Genomic DNA, 23,760 nt, shown 5'->3' on the forward strand with positions numbered 1-23,760 from the left:
TATATATGTATGTATGTATTTCCTATTTTATTAAATAGTATGTACCAATCGTTGATGTACGTCGCACTTTATTGATTGAGCATTTGGGTCTTTTCTCTCGACAAAACGAAAACTAAAACAAAAATGATGAATAATTACTTTCACGCTTATTACAAATTAATCACATAACTATTTTGAGTTCTTCCCTGACAAAGCGAAAAATAAAACAAAAAAAAATGATAAATAGTTAATTTCTCAATAATTAGCTATGTAAAGGTGAAGAACCGATGTAGAGCCAGGTTGCGAAACTAGTTACAGTGTAAATGATTAAAACGGTGTTTAACGTAATAATTGAAAACATGCGTTCTTTTAAACGAACTTTCGCGGTAATGCGTGATCCTCCACATCCTAGTTTATAGCAAAACATTAGGGGTGTGCTTGTAATTAGCACATAGAATAGGGGTCAAAATAGTGCAATACCGAATATTTAAACCCCAATGAAAACAAAATTTGCATATGGTACGGTTTGTTAAAAGTGAATGAGAAAATGAACGACGATTCAGGCGACGCGGTTGTTGTCGGAGAAATGAACGCCGGAGATGTCACCAACGGTCCCGAAAACGCGGCGGTGGTCGAAAGCGGCGACATAGAGATGGTTGAAGGCGGCGGCGGAGACTGTGATCGTGTAAAATTTAAGAGGGGACCGTGGTCGCCGGAAGAAGACGTGATTTTGGGGGATTTAGTGGCCAAATTCGGGGCGAGAAATTGGGGCTTGATCGCTCGTGGCATCCCTGGGCGTTCTGGTAAATCGTGCCGTTTACGGTGGTGCAATCAGTTAGACCCTGCCCTTGAACGCAAGCCTTTTACTGGTAACCTAAAAAATTAAACAACTAAACGACGTCGTAATTGAATAATTGATTATTTTGTTTTAAATTTTTTATTCTATGTACACGCATTTGTTTTCGCTTTCAGTGGTTATTAATGTTAGCTAATTGATCATGTTTCTTAATTGATGATGAAGATGTGAATGCTGTTTGTTAGTAGGGTTTTTTGTTGATTATGTATATTCTGCTGGTTACTGTAATGCATATCATTTAGTTATATAGAGTAAGTTTATAATTTAGGTCATAACTTGTTAGTATATGAAGCAAAGTTGATTTTAAAGTGGTGATGTAGTTTTTTTAATTGGAGAAGTATCGAATTTACTGACATTTGAGGATTACACAATATGACTATTTTATTTGTTCGATTTAAGTTTAGTGAGTAAAAGTATATCAGTTGTTTTTTCAGTTAATGTATTACGAAGCTCGTTTAGTCTTTCATTTCAGACGGTGTAGTCAACATATATAATATTGATCATTCGTTCTGCTCCTTGTGATTTCGGCTGATTTGGTTTTACTTACTCCTGTGCTTGCAGAAACCTTCATTATCGGAGTATAATAACTTGCATTACTATGTAAGAACTGTAGATGTTTGTGTGTTATTTCTTGAGGGAGAAAAGTGGTTTTTTTTCTAGCAAGCAATTTTTTTTTTTTTTTATAGAAATGCAGCCTGTTATGTCGAAAAGTAGCTCTGCACAATGTTTATGTTGATCACTAGATCATAGTTGCTGGAACGGTTTATACATGCTACCGCTAAACCTATCTTAATTTGTGATAGAGCGTCAACGAGAGTTGATATTACTAATATTTTCCACCATTTACACCTGTATAGTCTAGAAGTTTCTTTTCTTGATTTACTCACTTTGTAAATGGTAATCTAGTAATTTCTTAGTTTAACGTCGGTGTTAGTTTAAAGCACTTTTGGAACTAGGTTTTCCTATACGGCTCCCTCGATTGGTACCCTGAAGTTCCCTTACATCTCTTTTATTGTTATGATATGTCTCATGCAATAACCGGATTAAAATATCTATCAAATCCCATTTGGGGTAAAGATTTTGTTTAGTTGAGTTAAAACTGGAAGGAAGAAATCATGCGATTTCTCAGGTTAGGGATGTATTGTAGAGTCGCAACTTCACGAAGGATAGCTTTGGTATTAAGTAGGCTAGATCGTTATCATGGAAAATATATCACAACACTAACTTACTGAAATTTGTTCTAACGAAATATGTCCTAGAGTTGATGTGCACACCCTCTTATCATGCTATTGTTATAGGGAATTGTCATAATATACTAATTATTTCTGGTTTAAATTAGTAGGTTGTGTCGATCTAAAGCATTAGTGGGCCTTCAACCATTACCTTTTGGAAGTTGTTTGTCAAGCAGTCACTCGCTACTTTTGAAATATTCTTTCTTTGTTTATCTACATCAACATATATTGTACAATACATGTAAAGAAGGAACTAGCCAAGAATGGATGTTTTGTTAAGTTCCGTTAGAGTTGAAAGAAAATTAATGCATTTCTTAGCTTGCTAATCTAAGCATTAAGGAAATCTTTATGTAAGATCATTTTGTGAATTCTTCACTTTTCGATAAATTTTGTTGGTTTGCAGCTTTATGCACTATGTCTGTCGGATTAAAAGGCTACACGTAAACAAAACGAAACTGCTAAACTTACCTGATAAAACATTCCTAGAATTATGTAACTTTTGACGTATTAAAACCGTGCCTAATGTTATTGTAGCTGATAGTTGTTGGGTTCGTCTCAGTTAATTCAAAGGAGCTCTCTACTGTAGTTTACTCTATGTATGTATTACAACTTGTTGATGGTAGAGCTATTTATTCTGAAGAATGATAGAATATACAGTATCTATATAGATCATGCACAACATGAAATACAAATTAACTCAGATATACATTTAGAGAACTAAACAGGTAATAACTAATGTCTAGATTTCTTTTTTTGCAACTCTTATGATTACGTCTTACATGCGGTATCCTCAAAGAGTTTTTTCTTTTGTTGTGCAGAAGCAGAAGACCGTATTATAGTGGAAGCTCATGCAATCCATGGAAACAAATGGGCTGTAATTGCAAAACTTTTGCGAGGTAGAACAGATAACGCAATCAAGAATCATTGGAACTCCAGCCTGAGCCGCAAGTTCATCCGTCCTAACGGGTGCATGCCGCCATCTAACGCTAAAATGGGCATTAGCCCCACCTATAACCACCGTGGTACAACAAAGGCGTCCTCTGAAGACACTTTATCAGTTGAAAACGTCAACACGTTAAAACCTCAAGAACTCGAAGATGTAACTAAAATGGGGATGACAACTTATCACATATCTGAAGATCAACAATTGAGACATCGGACCTTATCTCGTCCTATTCCAAAAATTGGAGCATTTTCTGTTTGTATCCCTTCAAACGGGGCGATTGTACCCACAAATGGACCTATGGTACAGGCTTGTAAACCAGAAAGTGTTGGATTTAAATTTCTTCAAGGGTATTCTGCTGAGTCTGTGGTTCCATCAAAATGTGGCCATGGTTGCTGCTCAGGAGATGGTCATGTTTCGCAAACTTCGTTATTGGGGCCCGAGTTTGTTGACTATGAAGAACTTTCTCCATTTTCAAACCAGGAATTAGCCACCATTGCTGCAGATTTAAACACTATTGCTTGGATCAGAAGTGGGCTTGAAAAACCTGTAGGAACCATCCAAACACAACCTCATATATCCGTCCCGGTCGAAGGAATGAGATGAAATGTTCAAGTATGATTTCAAGCTTCTGGTATATCCTGAATATATTATATATAATATTAGTTATGCTATAGTCTAGGCGTTATCGCTTATATTGCCAAAAAGGAGTTTCTAGCCAAAGTTTTATCTTTTAATAGTCTTGATGAATGATCTATAGAGTTTTTGTGAATTGCATTTGAAGTAGTTAACCTATGAAGTCTTGCTTTAATGATATGTTTCAAATTCTTTTGAAAATTAATGGGTCCTGGGCTTGACTTAATTGGGTCTTACTAAAAATAAATCGAGGCGCGTTTCGGGCGCATTTTCGACGGGCGATTTCGACGCGCGTTATTCAACTCGCCTTATTCGACCCGCGTTTCCGTCGTGCGTTTTTGACGCGCGGTTTCGACTCGCGTTTTCGTGAGGCGTTTTTCGACCCGCGTTCTCAACGCTTGTTTTTGGCGCGCGTTTTCGTCGCGCGTTTCAGCTTTTCGCGGCGTTTTTGACGCGCATTTTCGATGTCTGCGTTTTCAACGCGGGTTTTCAGGGCACGTTTTGGGTGCGTGTTCGGAATAGATACATAAAAAAATACAAACAAGAAAAAATTTAGTAGCCCGACCCATCTCGACCCGTTTGCCGGGTATACTTTGCTGAGACTTAAAGACGGTAGGACAAGTAGTACCAGCAGTTGGAATAGTAACACAAAAACAGAAGGTTGTTAGAACAGTGCATATGGGTCAGAATCAAAGGTTAATGTTTGTAGAAAAATAGAAAGGGACAGGTGTCCTTACACTTTGAAATTGGGTGGGTCTAATTATTGCATAACCATGGTAAATCCCCTTTTTGACTTTATTCGGAAACTGTCAAATTCATATTCAATTTTGTTCATCAGACGACATTATGATGAGTTTGATGGTTTAATTGTGTTTCTATAGTTTTGTTCATTCACTATCATGTGCGGAGTTGCTTCATTGATCGACCATATTGAAATGTCCCGTTCTTATTGATTAAAAACGTTCCATATTAATTGATTTCGTTGCGAGGTTTTGACCTCTATATGAGACGTTTTTCAAAAACTGCATTCATTTTTAAAACAAACCATAACCTTTCTTTCATAAATAAAGGTTTAAAAAGCTTAACGTAGATTATCAAATAATGATAATCTAAAATATCCTGTTTACACATGACCATTACATAATGGTTTACAATACAAATATGATACATCGAAATCAGTTTCTTGAATGCAGTTTTTACACAATATCATACAAACATGGACTCCAAATCTTGTCTTTATTTTAGTATGCAACAGCGGAAGCTCTTAATATTCACCTGAGAATAAACATGCTTTAAACGTCAACAAAAATGTTGGTGAGTTATAGGTTTAACCTATATATATCAAATCGTAACAATAGACCACAAGATTTCATATTTCAATACACATCCCATACATAGAGATAAAAATCATTCATATGGTGAACACCTGGTAACCGACATTAACAAGATGCATATATAAGAATATCCCCATCATTCCGGGACACCCTTCGGATATGATATAAATTTCGAAGTACTAAAGCATCGGTACTTTGGATGGGGTTTGTTAGGCCCAATAGATCTATCTTTAGGATTCGCGTCAATTAGGGTGTCTGTTCCCTAATTCTTAGATTACCAGACTTAATAAAAAGGGGCATATTCGATTTCGATAATTCAACCATAGAATGTAGTTTCACGTACTTGTGTCTATTTTGTAAATCATTTATAAAACCTGCATGTATTCTCATCCCAAAAATATTAGATTTTAAAAGTGGGACTATAACTCACTTTCACAGATTTTTACTTCGTCGAGAAGTAAGACTTGGCCACTGGTTGATTCACGAACCTATAACAATATATACATATATATCAAAGTATGTTCAAAATATATTTACAACACTTTTAATATATTTTGATGTTTTAAGTTTATTAAGTCAGCTATCCTCGTTAATAACCTACAACTAGTTGTCCACAGTTAGATGTACAGAAATAAATCGATAAATATTTTCTTGAATCAATCCAAGACCCAGTGTATACGTATCTCAGTATTGATCACAACTCAAACTATATATATTTTGGAATCAACCTCAACCCTGTATAGCTAACTCCAACATTCACATATAGAGTGTCTATGGTTGTTCCGAAATATATATAGATGTGTCGACATGATAGGTCGAAACATTGTATACGTGTCTATGGTATCTCAAGATTACATAATATACAATACAAGTTGATTAAGTTATGGTTGGAATAGATTTGTTACCAATTTTCACGTAGCTAAAATGAGAAAAATTATCCAATCTTGTTTTACCCATAACTTCTTCATTTTAAATCCGTTTTGAGTGAATCAAATTGCTATGGTTTCATATTGAACTCTATTTTATGAATCTAAACAGAAAAAGTATAGGTTTATAGTCGAAAAAATAAGTTACAAGTCGTTTTTGTAAAGGTAGTCATTTCAGTCGAAAGAACGACGTCTAGATGACCATTTTAGAAAACCTACTTCCACTTTGAGTTTAACCATAATTTTTGGATATAGTTTCATGTTCATAATAAAAATCATTTTCTCAGAATAACAACTTTTAAATCAAAGTTTATCATAGTTTTTAATTAACTAACCCAAAACAGCCCGCGGTGTTACTACGACGGCGTAAATCCGGTTTTACGGTGTTTTTCGTGTTTCCAGGTTTTAAATCATTAAGTTAGCATATCATATAGATATAGAACATGTGTTTAGTTAATTTTAAAAGTCAAGTTAGAAGGATTAACTTTTGTTTGCGAACAAGTTTAGAATTAACTAAACTATGTTCTAGTGATTACGAGTTTAAACCTTCGAATAAGATAGTTTTATATATATGAATCGAATGATGTTATGAACATCATTACTACCTCAAGTTTAGTAGGTAAACCTACTGGAAGTGACAAGAAATGATCTAGCTTCAAAGGATCTTGGATGGCTTGAAAGTTCTTGAAGTAGGATCATGACACAAAAGCAAGTTCAAGTAAGATTTTTACTCGAATTAAGATAGTTTATAGTTATAGAAATTGAATCAAAGTTTGAATATGAATATTACCTTGAATAAGAAAGATAACCTACTGTATATAACAAAGGTTTCTTGATCTTAGATGATTACTTGGAATGGATTAGAAAGCTTGGAAGTAAATTAGTAAACTTGAAGGGATTTTTGAAGTGTTCTTGAAGTGTTCTTCCTAGGATGATTATAGCTTGATTCTTGAAGTGATTTTTGATGAAGATGATGATTAACTACTGGAAAAATACGTTCATAATAGTGTGTGTGTGTTGAGAGAGAATTAGAAAGAGAATTGGAAGTGAAATGGAGTGAATGATGAGTGGTAATTGGTGAGTGGTGAGTGGGGTTAAAAGGAGTTCTAGTTAGTTGACTAGCTCATGGTAGAAGTTAAAATTGATTAGTCATACATGACATAATCAAGAGTGGAATCCCATGCTAGTTCCTATTGGTATATACCCATAGTAAGTACGTTTTGAAGCTGTGTATAATACGGGTAAGAATACGACTAGAATTCTTGATGAAAGAAAAGAATGGGAAAGTAACTGTAACCATTTTCGTTAAGTATGAGTGTTTTGATATATGTCTTGAAGTCTTCCAAAAGTATTTTAATACATCTAAATACACTACATGTATATACATTTTAACTGAGTCGTTAAGTCATCGTTAGTCGTTACATGTAAGTGTTGTTTTGAAACCTTTAAGTTAACGATCTCAATTAATGTTGTTAACCCATTGTTTATTATATCTAATGAGATGTTAAATTATTATATTATCATGATATTATGATATATTAATATATCTTAATATGATATATATACATTTAAATGTCGTTACAACGATAATCGTTACATATATGTCTCGTTTCGAAATCCTTAAGTTAGTAGTCTTGTTTATATGTATATAACTCATTGTTAATATACTTATGGAGATACTTACTTATCATAATCTCATGTTAACCATATGTATATCCATATATATATCGTCATGTCGTTTTTACAAGTTTTAACGTTCGTGAATCGCCGGTCAACTTGGGTGGTCAATTGTCTATATGAAACATATTTCAATTAATCAAGTCTTAACAAGTTTGATTGCTTAACATGTTGGAAACATTTAATCATGTAAATATCAATCTCAATTAATATATATAAACATGGAAAAGTTCGGGTCACTACACATATCACCATAGAATACTAGTGTCACACTACTGCTGAAACTGAAATTCTCGACTCTTTTGTTGATCAACTAGAAGTTATAATTATTCTTCTGTAGGTAAAGTCGAACTTTTAAGTTTAACCTAACACGTGAACTTTGTCTTAACACGATCCAATAAATTTTCACAACATTGGTGTTTTTGTTGCACAAAGATTTTAACAAGGGACTTATAGTCGAAGTTATAAGTTTATAGCATATTGAGTTAACAAACAACAGTATACAAACCCACCCTTCTAGGGACCAAATTGAAGATTTAGAAAAATGAAAAACATTACAATCGACCAAATAACCTTGAACTTGTTGAACATTAGGTAACCTTAAATAATCTTGAAAAACTAATTTCATAAATGTTTCTGTATAACTTACAAGTCGAACTGTTGTTAATTATACAGTTATAATGATAATGATATTGGCTTAAAGTTCACACTATTTTTTGGAAAATATTTATTACACAAAAAAAGGTACTAGTTTGTAGCCGTCTTCAAGCGTTTGTATCGTCCTTTCGCTCTGCCCATCAGTTTGTGGATGATAGGCAGTACTCATGTCTAGACGAGTTCCTAATGCTTGCTGTAATGTCTGCCAGAATCTTGAAATAAATCTGCCATCCCTATCAGAGATAATAGAGATTGGTATTCCATGTCTGGAGACGACTTCCTTCAAATACAGTCGTGCTAACTTCTCCATCTTGTCATCTTCTCTTATTGGCAGGAAGTGTGCTGATTTGGTGAGACGATTAACTATTACCCAAATAGTATCAAAACCACTTGCAGTCCTTGGCAATTTAGTGATGAAATCCATGGTAATGTTTTCCCATTTCCATTCTGGGATTTCGGGTTGTTGAAGTAGACCTGATGGTTTCTGATGCTCAGCTTTGACCTTAGAACACGTCAAACATTCTCCTACATATTTAGCAACATCGGCTTTCATACCCGGCCACCAAAAATGTTTCTTGAGATCCTTGTACATCTTTCCCGTTCCAGGATGTATTGAGTATCTGGTTTTATGAGCTTCTCTAAGTACCATTTCTCTCATATCTCCAAATTTTGGTACCCAAATCCTTTCAGCCCTATACCGGGTTTCGTCTTCCCGAATATTAAGATGCTGCTCCGATCCTTTGGGTATTTCATCCTTTAAATTTCCTTCTTTTAAAACTCCTTGTTGCGCCTCCTTTATTTGAGTAGTAAGGTTATTATGAATCATTATATTCATAGATTTTACTCGAATGGGTTCTCTGTCCTTCCTGCTCAAGGCATCGGCTACCACATTTGCCTTCCCCGGGTGGTAACGAATCTCAAAGTCGTAATCATTCAACAATTCAATCCACCTACGCTGCCTCATATTCAGTTGTTTCTGATTAAATATGTTTTGAAGACTTTTGTGGTCGGTATATATAATACTTTTGACCCCATATAAGTAGTGCCTCCAAGTCTTTAATGCAAAAATAACCGCGCCTAATTCTAAATCATGCGTCGTATAATTTTGCTCGTGAATCTTCAATTGTCTAGACGCATAAGCAATCACCTTCGTTCGTTGAATTAATACACAACTGAGACCTTGCTTTGATGCGTCACAATAAATCACAAAATCATCATTCCCTTCAGGCAATGACAATATAGGTGCCGTAGTTAGCTTTTTCTTCAATAACTGAAACGCTTTCTCTTGTTCATCCTTCCATTCAAATTTCTTCCCTTTATGCGTTAATGCAGTCAAGGGTTTTGCTATTCTGGAAAAGTCTTGGATGAACCTTCTGTAGTAACCAGCTAGTCCTAAAAACTGGCGTATGTGTTTCGGAGTTTTCGGGGTTTCCCACTTTTCAACAGTTTCTATCTTTGCCGGATTCACCTTAATACCTTCTTTGTTCACTATGTGACCGAGGAATTGAACTTCTTCCAACCAAAATGCACACTTTGAAAACTTAGCGTACAATTCTTCCTTCCTCAATACTTCTAACACCTTTCTCAAATGTTCACCGTGTTCTTGGTCATTCTTTGAGTAAATAAGTATGTCATCAATGAAAACAATGACAAACTTGTCAAGGTATGGTCCACACACTCGGTTCATAAGGTCCATGAACACAGCTGGTGCATTAGTTAAACCAAATGGCATGACCATAAACTCGTAATAACCGTAACGTGTTCTGAAAGCAGTCTTTTGGAATATCATCTTCTTTCACCCGCATTTGATGATACCCGGAACGTAAGTCAATATTTGAATAAACAGACGAGCCTTGTAGTTGATCAAATAAGTCATCGATTCTCGGTAGTGGGTAGCGGTTCTTGATGGTAAGTTTGTTCAACTCTCGATAGTCGATACACAACCTGAATGTACCATCTTTCTTCTTGACAAACAAAACAGGAGCTCCCTACGGTGATGTGCTTGGTCGAATGAAACCACGCTCTAAAAGTTCTTGTAATTGGCTTTGAAGTTCTTTCATCTCGCTGGGTGCGAGTCTGTAAGGAGCACGAGCTATTGGTGCAGCTCCTGGTACAAGATCTATTTGAAATTCAACGGATCGATGTGGGGGTAATCCCGGTAATTCTTTCGAAAATACATCGGGAAATTCTTTTGCAATGGGAACATCATTGATGCTCTTTTCTTCAGTTTGTACTTTCTCGACGTGTGCTAGAACAGCATAGCAACCTTTTCTTATTAGTTTTTGTGCCTTCAAATTACTAATAAGATGTAGCTTCGTGTTGCCCTTTTCTCCATACACCATTAAGGGTTTTCCTTTTTCTCGTATAATGCGAATTGCATTTTTGTAACAAACGATCTCTGCTTTCACTTCTTTCAACCAGTCCATACCGATTATCACATCAAAACTCCCTAACTCTACTGGTATCAAATCAATCTTAAATGTTTCGCTAACCAGTTTAATTTCTCGATTCCGACATATATTATCTGCTGAAATTAATTTACCATTTGCTAATTCGAGTAAAAATTTACTATCCAAAGGCGTCAATGGACAACTTAATTTAGCACAAAAATCTCTACTCATATAGCTTCTATCCGCACCCGAATCAAATAAAACGTAAGCAGATTTATTGTCAATAAGAAACGTACCCGTAACAAGCTCCGGGTCTTCCTGTGCCTCTGCCGCATTAATATTGAAAACTCTTCCGCGGCCTTGTCCATTCGTGTTCTCCTGGTTCGGGCAATTTCTAATAATGTGGCCCGGTTTTCCACATTTATAACACACTACATTGGCATAACTTGCTCCGACACTACTTCCTCCGCCATTACTCGTTCCGACACCATTTGTTCCTTTCGTTCTATTAACCCCTGGTCCGTAGACCTTACACTTCGCCGCGCTATGACCATTTCTTTTACACTTGTTGCAAAAGTTGGTGCAGAACCCCGAGTGATACTTTTCACACCTTTGGCATAGCTGCTTCTGATTGTTGTTTTTGTTGCGGTTATTATTGTTGTTGGGATGATTGTTGTAGTTGCTGTTGTTGTTGTTGTTGTTGTTGTTGTTGTTGTTGTTGGACCGTTTGTTGTAGTTGCGATTGATGTTGCGATTGTTGGGATAATTGTTGCGATTATTGTTGTAATTGCTGTTGTTGTTGTATTGGTGATTCTTATCACCGTTTTCCTCCCACTTTCTTTTGACTTGCTTCACATTGGCCTCTTCAGCAGTCTGTTCTTTAATTCTTTCTTCAATCTGGTTCACTAGTTTGTGAGCCATTCTACATGCCTGTTGTATGAAGGCGGACTCGTGTGAACTTATATCTTCTTGGATTCTTTCCGGTAATCCTTTCACAAACGCGTCGATCTTCTCTTCCTCATCTTCGAATGCTCCCGGACACAATAGGCACAATTCTGTGAATCGTCTTTCGTACGTGGTAATATCAAATCCTTGGGTTCGTAACCCTCTAAGTTCTGTCTTGAGCTTATTGACCTCGGTTCTGGGACGGTACTTCTCGTTCATCAAGTGCTTGAATGCTGACCACGGTAGTACGTACGCATCGTCTTGTCCCACTTGCTCTAGATAGGTATTCCACCATGTTAACGCAGAACCTGTGAAGGTATGCGTAGCGTACTTTACTTTGTCCTCTTCAGTACACTTACTTATGGAAAACACCTATTCGACCTTCTCGGTCCACCGTTTCAATCCGATCGGTCCTTCGGTTCCATCAAATTCCAAAGGTTTGCAGGCAGTGAATTCTTTGTAGGTGCATCCTACACGATTTCCTGTACTGCGAGATCCAAGGTTATTGTTGGTATGTAGCGCAGCCTGTACTGCGGCTATGTTTGAAGCTAGAAAAGTACGGAATTCCTCTTCATTCATATTCACGGTGTGTCGAGTAGTCGGTGCCATTTCCTTCAAAATAGTCAAATGGAACAAGTTAATCATACAAAATATTAAGAGTAGTTAATAGTATTTCGTAGCATAATATGAACTCATTTATAAAAGCTTTTTCTTCATATTAGCGTTTTATAAGTTTAAATTCGGGTAGTACCTACCCGTTAAGTTCATACTTAGTAGCTAATATACAATTCAACTACTACAATTCTATATGAAAAACTGATTATAATAATATTTCGCGTTCAAACTTTTATACAATATTTTACAAACTTACAATACCGCTTATTTTACATAAAGCATGAAATATAGCACACAATAACTTTGATACAAGATAGTTGTGAAGATAATTCTAGCTAGTACACAAGTCGTTCAGCAAAGGCAATAAAGACACGTAATTCATACGTCCAGAAACAAGTCATGCATTCTGGTTTTACTAGGACTACTTCCCATCCTTGGTCTTGTGGAGCATAACCGTTATGGCCGTTGATAAGACGGCATGTTGTAACGTCGTTAAAGGGACGAGGGTTACGTAATGTCCAACAGTCCCGTAACAATCTAAAAACCTCATTTCTTACCCCAATTACCGACTCCGTCACTTGTGAACGTTTTGTTTAATAGTTGTAGCCCGATGTTCTTGTTCTCACTTTGGTGAGAAGCGAACATTACTAATCCGTAAGCATAACATGCTTCTTTATGTTGCATGTTAGCCGCTTTTTCTAAATCACGAAGTCCAATATTCGGATATATTGAGTCAAAATAATTTCTTAACCCATTGCGTAAAATAGCATTTGGGTTCCCCGCAATATATGCGTCAAAGTAAACACATCGTAACTTATGGATTTCCCAATGTGATATCCCCCATCTTTCGAACGAAAGCCTTTTATAAACCAAGGCATTCTTGGAACGTTCTTCGAATGTCTTACAAACTGATCTTGCCTTAAATAGTTGTGCTGAAGAATTCTGACCGACTCTAGACAAGATTTCATCAATCATGTCTCCGGGTAGGTCTCTTAAAATATTGGGTTGTCTATCCATTTTGTGTTTTTATACTGTAAAATAGACAAGAGTTAGATTCATAAAAAAAATACTTATTAATACAAGCAATTTTTACATATATCATAAAGCATAAGCACACTATATTACATATATTACACCACACGAATACAACTATCTTATTCCGACTCGCTTGTTTCTTCTTCTTCGGTTTTGGTTCGTTTTGCCAAGTTTCTAGGGATATATGATGTTCCCCTAATACGAGCCGTCGTTATCCACATTGGTTTAGAAAAACCTGGTGGTTTAGAGGTTCCCGGGTCATTGTTACAACTTAAGGACTTCGGGGGTTGACGATACATATAAAGTTCATCGGGGTTGGAATTAGATTTCTTTATTTTTATGCCCTTTCCCTTATTATTTTCTTTTGCCTTTTTAAATTCAGTTGGGGTAATTTCTATAACATCATCGGAATTCTCGTCGGAATCCGATTCATCGGAGAATTGGTAATCCTCCCAATATTTTGCTTCCTTGGCGGAAACACCATTGACCATAATTAACCTTGGTCGGTTGGTTGAGGATTTTCTTTTAATTAACCGTTTTATTATTTCCCCCACCGGTTCTATTTCTTCATCCGGTTCCGATTCTTCTTCCGGTTCCGATTCTTCTTCCGGTTCCGACTCTTCTTCCGGTTCCGACTCTTCTTCCGGTTCCTCTTCGGGAACTTGTGAATCAGTCCATGAATCATTCCAATTTACATTTGACTCTTCATTATTATTAGGTGAGTCAATGGGACTTGTTCTAGAGGTAGACATCTATCACATAATATCAAACGCATTAAGAGATTAATATATCACATAATATTCACATGTTAAAAATATATAGTTTCCAACAAAATTTGTTAAGCAATCATTTTTCAAGTAAACACGGTCGAAGTCCAGACTCACTAATGCATCCTAACAAACTAGATAAGACACACTAATGCAAAATTCTGGTTCTCTAAGACCAACGCTCGGATACCAACTGAAATGTCCCGTTCTTATTGATTAAAAACGTTCCATATTAATTAATTTCGTTGCGAGGTTTTGAACTCTATATGAGACGTTTTTCAAAGACTGCATTCATTTTTAAAACAAACCATAACCTTTATTTCATAAATAAAGGTTTAAAAAGCTTTACGTAGATTATCAAATAATGATAATCTAAAATATCCTGTTTACACACGACCATTACATAATGGTTTACAATACAAATATGATACATCGAAATCAGTTTCTTGAATGCAGTTTTTACACAATATCATACAAACATGGACTCCAAATCTTGTCCTTATTTTAGTATGCAACAGCGGAAGCTCTTAATATTAACCTGAGAATAAACATGCTTTAAACGTCAACAAAAATGTTGGTGAGTTATAGGTTTAACCTATATATATCAAATCGTAACAATAGACCACAAGATTTCATATTTCAATACACATCCCATACATAGAGATAAAAATCATTCACATGGTGAACACCTGGTAACCGACATTAACAAGATGCATATATAAGAATATCCCCATCATTCCGGGACACCCTTCGGATATGATATAAATTTCGAAGTACTAAAGCATCGGTACTTTGGATGGGGTTTGTTAGGCCCAATAGATCTATCTTTAGGATTCGCGTCAATTAGGGTGTCTGTTCCCTAATTCTTAGATTACCAGACTTAATAAAAAGGGGCATATTCGATTTCGATAATTCAACCATAGAATGTAGTTTCACGTACTTGTGTCAATTTTGTAAATCATTTATAAAACCTGCATGTATTCTCATCCCAAAAATATTAGATTTTAAAAGTGGGACTATAACTCACTTTCACAGATTTTTACTTCGTCGAGAAGTAAGACTTGGCCACTGGTTGATTCACGAACCTATAACAATATATACATATATATCAAAGTATGTTCAAAATATATTTACAACACTTTTAATATATTTTGATGTTTTAAGTTTATTAAGTCAGCTGTCCTCGTTAATAACCTACAACTAGTTGTCCACAGTTAGATGTACAGAAATAAATCGATAAATATTTTCTTGAATCAATCCAAGACCCAGTGTATACGTATCTCAGTATTGATCACAACTCAAACTATATATATTTTGGAATCAACCTCAACCCTGTATAGCTAACTCCAACATTCACATATAGAGTGTCTATGGTTGTTCCGAAATATATATAGATGTGTCGACATGATAGGTCGAAACATTGTATACGTGTCTATGGTATCTCAAGATTACATAATATACAATACAAGTTGATTAAGTTATGGTTGGAATAGATTTGTTACCAATTTTCACGTAGCTAAAATGAGAAAAATTATCCAATCTTGTTTTACCCATAACTTCTTCATTTTAAATCCGTTTTGAGTGAATCAAATTGCTATGGTTTCATATTGAACTCTATTTTATGAATCTAAACAGAAAAAGTATAGGTTTATAGTCGGAAAAATAAGTTACAAGTCGTTTTTGTAAAGGTAGTCATTTCAGTCGAAAGAACGACGTCTAGATGACCATTTTAGAAAACCTACTTCCACTTTGAGTTTAACCATAATTTTTGGATATAGTTTCATGTTCATAATAAAAATCATTTTCTCAGAATAACAACTTTTAAATCAAAGTTTATCATAGTTTTTAATTAACTAACCCAAAACAGCCCGCGGTGTTACTACGACGGCGTAAATCCGGTTTTACGGTGTTTTTCGTGTTTCCAGGTTTTAAATCATTAAGTTAGCATATCATATAGATATAGAACATGTGTTTAGTTAATTTTAAAAGTCAAGTTAAAAGGATTAACTTTTGTTTGCGAACAAGTTTAGAATTAACTAAACTATGTTCTAGTGATTACGAGTTTAAACCTTCGAATAAGATAGTTTTATATATATGAATCGAATGATGTTATGAACATCATTACTACCTCAAGTTTAGTAGGTAAACCTACTGGAAGTGACAAGAAATGATCTAGCTTCAAAGGATCTTGGATGGCTTGAAAGTTCTTGAAGTAGGATCATGACACAAAAACAAGTTCAAGTAAGATTTTTACTCGAATTAAGATAGTTTATAGTTATAGAAATTGAATCAAAGTTTGAATATGAATATTACCTTGAATAAGAAAGATAACCTACTGTATATAACAAAGGTTTCTTGATCTTAGATGATTACTTGGAATGGATTAGAAAGCTTGGAAGTAAATTAGTAAACTTGAAGGGATTTTTGAAGTGTTCTTGAAGTGTTCTTCCTAGGATGATTATAGCTTGATTCTTGAAGTGATTTTTGATGAAGATGATGATTAACTACTGGAAAAATACGTTCATAATAGTGTGTGTGTGTTGAGAGAGAATTAGAAAGAGAATTGGAAGTGAAATGGAGTGAATGATGAGTGGTAATTGGTGAGTGGTGAGTGGGGTTAAAAGGAGTTCTAGTTAGTTGACTAGCTCATGGTAGAAGTTAAAATTGATTAGTCATACATGACATAATCAAGAGTGGAATCCCATGCTAGTTCCTATTAGTATATACCCATAGTAAGTACGTTTTGAAGCTGTGTATAATACGGGTAAGAATACGACTAGAATTCTTGATGAAAGAAAAGAATGGGAAAGTAACTGTAACCATTTTCGTTAAGTATGAGTGTTTTGATATATGTTTTGAAGTCTTCCAAAAGTATTTTAATACATCTAAATACACTACATGTATATACATTTTAACTGAGTCGTTAAGTCATCGTTAGTCGTTACATGTAAGTGTTGTTTTGAAACCTTTAAGTTAACGATCTCAATTAATGTTGTTAACCCATTGTTTATTATATCTAATGAGATGTTAAATTATTATATTATCATGATATTATGATATATTAATATATCTTAATATGATATATATACATTTAAATGTCGTTACAACGATAATCGTTACATATATGTCTCGTTTCGAAATCCTTAAGTTAGTAGTCTTGTTTATATGTATATAACTCATTGTTAATATACTTATGGAGATACTTACTTATCATAATCTCATGTTAACCATATGTATATCCATATATATATCGTCATGTCGTTTTTACAAGTTTTAACGTTCGTGAATCGCCGGTCAACTTGGGTGGTCAATTGTCTATATGAAACATATTTCAATTAATCAAGTCTTAACAAGTTTGATTGCTTAACATGTTGGAAACATTTAATCATGTAAATATCAATCTCAATTAATATATATAAACATGGAAAAGTTCGGGTCACTACACATATCACCATAGAATACTAGTGTCACACTACTGCTGAAACTGAAATTCTCGACTCTTTTGTTGATCAACTAGAAGTTATAATTATTCTTCTGTAGGTAAAGTCGAACTTTTAAGTTTAACCTAACACGTGAACTTTGTCTTAACACGATCCAATAAATTTTCACAACATTGGTGTTTTTGTTGCACAAAGATTTTAACAAGGGACTTATAGTCGAAGTTATAAGTTTATAGCATATTGAGTTAACAAACAACAGTATACAAACCCACCCTTCTAGGGACCAAATTGAAGATTTAGAAAAATGAAAAACATTACAATCGACCAAATAACCTTGAACTTGTTGAACATTAGGTAACCTTAAATAATCTTGAAAAACTAATTTCATAAATGTTTCTGTATAACTTACAAGTCGAACTGTTGTTAATTATACAGTTATAATGATAATGATATTGGCTTAAAGTTCACACTATTTTTTGGAAAATATTTATTACACAAAAAAAGGTACTAGTTTGTAGCCGTACAAGAATAATAATTTTACTTTAAGCTCATAGTTAGATACACCTAATATATACATTGCAGAAATAGTTTTTTTTGGTATATAATGTTTCGCTCATTTCAAAATATGGTATGCTTGATCTTTATTAAATGGAACCAAAAGAAAGTTGCCGTAGTTGAAAACTGGAAATAAAATGGTTAACTAAAAAAGAGTGAATTTTTATGGTTCACATGCTACAAGTCTACAAAAAATAGCAATGGACTATTCAACTTCGCATGTGCTGCTTTTCTGACTATTCCCATGTGTTTGTGTTAGACCAGTTCGTAAATAGTTTAACTCTTAGCTACTCACATCGGCATTTTTCAGAAAACAGCCAACAAAGATTATATGTTACTATCATTTGTTACGGAGTGTTGTGGGGCTTTGGGGCTTTCTCAGCTTCAGAATGTAGTTTTTGATGGGATACAAGTGCCCCTCTCGATGCGACGCAGGAATAACGACATGGACTAAATGCCTAGTCCAAGCCAGTGATCGGAATTATCTTCATCACGAGACTGATCGGATCAGACACCCGAGAGACCCCTGAGTGAGCTCTCTAACTACGAATAACAATAGATCGGATATGAATCAGATTATGTCATATCCGCATTCATATCCATTAACCAAAGTTTTATCCACATTCATTTAATTTTTAATTCATCCATACATATCAATATCCAATGAAATAATCGGGTTGATGGATATCCATTAGAGAATTCATCGTTGGATTTTTTTTCTTTCAAATTAATACTATTACAAGTCATGGTTTGTTATAAAATTTCATAATTACTTAAAAATAAGTCATAACGTATGTAACTCACATGCTCTAAATCACGTATATATACACACACGCACACACAAAAGTATACGATATGATGACAACAAATAAAACCATATATATAAGAATATGATCATCTCTAGAAGTACGTTGATCGAATTTTAGTTGTATATGTAGGGAAATATCCACCACTAAGAATAGGAAATATTAAAAATATAATGCAATAAAAGAAATTGAAAGATTATATATAAATTTTTATATAACAGGGAGTAATTATGATGATATATTTATATATTATATATTATATGTGCATATATTTAAGTGTTTCGGGTGAATTCAGGCTCATCTATTGATTACAAATTGTCATTCATATCCGACCCAATAAATATCAATTTCCATATTCAATATTCTTATATTTAGATCATCCATATTCATTTGATCATATCGGATGTTCATTGTCATTCCTATTTTTAACAAGTTTTGTGTGTGTTTATGCATATGGCTAAATGTATCCCCCTCTCCCACTACTATTTTGATACATTACACGGAAAGCCTTCACCACAACCATTCTTAATAACTTTCTCACAACATTATCACATCACTTATATAATTCTTGAAAAAACCCTCACAAAGCCCCTAACGTAGTGGATGGTCTGATCATTGATAAACTGAAGAATTGAAGTTATGAACATCATATCCGTCAAAAAAAATTTTTTATTAGTTATTCAATGTTGAAAAAGAAATTTGATCTCACCATCCTTTCATCTTTTTTCGTGTCCGTGTTACTAATCCTTCCCAAATAGTGAAGCTTAGTGAAAGAACAAAGACAGTACCAATGACCCTCCGTCAACATACGTCTACTATCTTTTATATTTGATTCCTTTTATTTCCAACTATTCCATACACTTCTTGTCATAATACCAGATTTCTAATAATTATGTATAAAGAGGGGTGTGTATATGTATAATCAAGTTGTAAAAAGTGACGTAAATCCATCAATTGATCAATCTAAATGATGAAAATTGTGCAAATTGCAAGTACCTTATTTTTGAAAAAACATGATAAAAAGCCTTCCATCGTACCGACTAACACGTCCTTATTCTAAAGTTATCGATTTTATTCGTTTTCAATTGTCATAAACGAGACAGCTATAAAGGTACATATCTTCAATACTATACTAATGATAATTATAGTCAAACATCACTTGCAAGCTGCATCAACCTAATTTTGCCTATGAAATACCTTTTGTATTTGGTTGTGAATCATGGATCTTCAACGTTATCTTTAGGGGGAAGAAATACACATGACTAATATAAGTTGTATGATAAAACCTTCAATAACAAAAATATACTCCGTATAATAACCTTAAATAGACCGTAACACAATTAAATTAAATTTATTTCTTGATTTATTTATGTTGTCTAATCTTTGTAGGCAAAAATAGTAGTGATTATGTAATAAGTAAACTGTTATAATTTAGGAGTTTTATAATTATCTTTAGTTGTCTGGTTCTTGACTATAGACTACTTGATTAAAACAAGTAAACCAATGGAGTAAATGTATATGTAAGAAGTATATGTATTAAGAAATGGTGTAAAAACTACATCATCATAACCCACATATTTATACTACAAATATGAACTGTACATTTAATGGCTTATAAAATTGTGCAGCAAAAAATTTGACTTTTAGAAATGATTTCTCACAACACTCCCCCTTGGCTGACAATTTTATTTAGAGAGAAACTATTACTGCCTCGTTAAAAACCTTGCTAAAGAAAACCCAGTGAGATTAGCTAAGGGAAAAAGAGTGCAGCATAGAATTGACTCCCCCTCAAGTAGACATCGTTGAGCTTTTATATCTTTTGAACATGCCTCATGCCAATATTGTGAACGTGTGTTCTGAAAATAGCAGTTGGAAGTGCTTTGGTAAAAAGATCAGCAGAGTTTTTGCTAGATTGAACGTATATCATTTCAATCTGGTTGTCCTTGATGAGACCTTGAGTATATGAGAAGAATCTGGGAGGTATATGTTTTGTTCGATCACTTTTGATGTACCCTTCATTCATCTGTGCTATGCAAGCTGCATTATCTTCATAGATAGTTGTTGGACTTTTATTACGTTCTAGTCCACAAGAATCAGTAATGAGTTGTGTCATTGATCTCAACCAAACACATTCCCGAGTAGCTTCATGTAATGCAATGACTTCGGCATGATTTGAGGATGTAGCAACAAGTGTTTGTTTCTGAGAACGCCATGAAATTGCTGTACCTCCATTTAGGAATACATATCCAGTTTGAGATTTAGCTTTATGAGGATCAGATAAATAACCTGCATCTGCATAGCCAACCAAATCTTGTTTTGAATTGTTAGAATAAAATAATCCTAAATCAGCAGTTCCTCGAAGATATCGAAATATGTGTTTGATCCCGTTCCAGTGTCTTTTTGTAGGTGCTGAGCTGAATCTTGCTAACAAATTAACTACAAAAGAAATGTCAGGTCTCGTACAATTTGTAAGATACATCAGAGCTCCAATTGCGCTAAGATATGGTACTTCTGGTCCAAGAATATCTTCATGATCTTCACATGGACGAAATGGATCATTTTCAACATTGAGTGATCTAACAACCATGGGAGTACTTAATGGTTTTGCTTTGTCCATATTGAAGCGTTTCAAAACCTTTTCAGTATATGTTGATTGATGTACAAGTAAACCATTAGGCATATGCTCAATTTGTAAACCAAGGCAATACTTGGTTTTTCCGATATCTTTCATTTCAAATTCTTTCTTTAGAAGTTGAATGGCTTCATGGATCTCTTTATTTGTCCCTATGATGTTAAGATCATCAACATAAATAGCTATGATCACATATCCGGATGTTGTTTTCTTAATGAAAACACAAGGGCAAACAAGGTTATTGGTATACCCTTTGCTTATCAAGTAATCACTTAATCGTTTATACCACATGCGACCCGATTGTTTCAACCCACATAAAGACATTTGTAACTTGATTGAGTACATTTCTTTGGGTTTTGCATTGGTTGCTTCTGATACCTTAAATCCATCAGGTATCTTCATATATATATCACTATCAAGTGATCCATAAAGATAAGCAGTCACAACATCCATGAGATGCATTTCTAAATTTTTAGAAACTGCCAGGCTGATTAAGTATCTAAAAGTAATTGCATCCATAACAGGAGAATAAGTTTCCTCATAATCAATTCCTGGTCTTTGAGAAAAATCTTGAGCTACAAGTCTAGCTTTATACATTGTAACTTCATTTTTCTCATTTCTTTTTTGCACAAAAACCCATCTATATCCCACAGGTTTCACATCTTTAGGTGTGAGAATGATAGATCCGAAAACTTTTCTTTTATTGAGCGATTCAAATTCAGCTCGTATTGCTCCTTTCCAATGATCCCAATCATGTCTATTTTGACATTCCATGACAGATTTTGGTTCTGGATCATCATCATCATTCATCATGTCATATGCAACATTATATGAAAATATCTCATCAAGATTTTTCATTTCATTTCGGTTCCATAATATTTTTGAATGTGCATAATTGATTGAAAATTCCGTATTGACATCATCAATATCCTCTGCAGAAGGAGTATTAATTTGTAGTTCTTTTTGAACACTTTCTTTAACCTCATTATCAGCTGATTTTCTTTTTCGAGGATTTTTATCTTTGGAACCAATTGGTCTCCCACGTTTCTGGCGTGGCAAAGACTCAAGAATGACATCATTTTTTGGAATTTCAATTCGAGCTGGAGCATTTGCTGCTGGTATATATGATTTAGTCACTCTTTTTGTATCTGTAAATGCATCAGGCAATTTATTCGCAAGTTCTTGTATATGCATTATTTTTTGAACTTCGGTCTCGCATTCTTTTGTGTGAGGATCAAGATACATTAATTGAGGTTCACACCATGAAACATCATTTTCTTTATTTTTTATTTCTCCCCCTAATCTAGGAAATAATGTTTCATTAAAGTGACAATCAGCAAAACGTGCTGTAAAAACATCACCCGTCATGGGTTCAATATATCTTATTATTGAAGATGTTTCATATCCAACATATATTCCCATCCTTCTTTGAGGATCCATTTTAGTGCGTTGTGGTGGTGCGATAGGGACATAAACTGCACAACCAAATGTTCTAAGATGGGAAATATTTGGCTGATGGCCAAAAGCAAGTTGCAAGGGAGAATATGTATGACTTGCGCTTGGTCTAATGCGAATTAATGGTGCAGCATGCAAAATTGCATGGCCCCATACAGATACTGGGAGTTTTGTTTGCATTATCAATGGTCTAGCTATTAGCTGCAATCGTTTAATTAATGATTCAGCTAAACCATTTTGTGTATGCACATGGGCAACGGGATGTTCAACAATAATCCCAATGGACATGCAAAAGTTATTAAATGCTTGAGACGTAAACTCACCGGCATTATCTAGTCTCACCCTTTTAATAGTATAATCAGGGAAATGTGCTCTCAATTTAATAATTTGAGCAAGAAATTTTGCAAATGCCATATTTCGACTTGATAATAGACAAACATGAGACCATCTACTAGATGCGTCTATTAGAACCATAAAATATCTAAATGGTCCACATGGTGGATGAATTGGTCCACATATATCACCTTGAATTCTTTCAAGAAACATTGGTGATTCTTTTTCAACCTTAAGAGGTGATGGTCTTATTATCAACTTTCTAAGTGAGCATGATGTACATGGGATAAGTGCATCATGAGGGATCCTTTGATCCGCCAATGGATGTCCATGTGTATTTTGTATTATTCTTTTCATCATTGTTGATCCTGGGTGGCCTAATCTCTCATGCCACAAACTGATCATTACAGGATCACATGATTTTTCTTTAACTACCACATTTACTTCAGGTACATTTATATGTGTATAATGTAAACCAGAATGAAGTCTTGGTAGTTTTTCAATTACACGATTCTTATCAGTGATACTTAAATATTTTTCATTTTTT

General features: G+C 34.4%; 1 protein-coding gene across 1 annotated transcript; it reads left to right on the forward strand.

Moving 5' to 3' along the window:
* Positions 1-509: 509 nt before the first annotated feature.
* Positions 510-3,796, forward strand: LOC139895828 (transcription factor MYB1-like). The gene is made up of 2 exons (XM_071878380.1): positions 510-848; positions 2,886-3,796. Exons 1-2 carry the CDS (start codon positions 527-529, stop codon positions 3,614-3,616), a joined length of 1,053 nt encoding a protein of 350 aa, XP_071734481.1. The 5' UTR covers positions 510-526; the 3' UTR covers positions 3,617-3,796.
* Positions 3,797-23,760: the final 19,964 nt, after the last annotated feature.

This window comes from Rutidosis leptorrhynchoides, chromosome 3 (genome assembly GCF_046630445.1).
Source record: "Rutidosis leptorrhynchoides isolate AG116_Rl617_1_P2 chromosome 3, CSIRO_AGI_Rlap_v1, whole genome shotgun sequence".
Classification (NCBI taxonomy): Eukaryota; Viridiplantae; Streptophyta; class Magnoliopsida; order Asterales; family Asteraceae; genus Rutidosis; species Rutidosis leptorrhynchoides.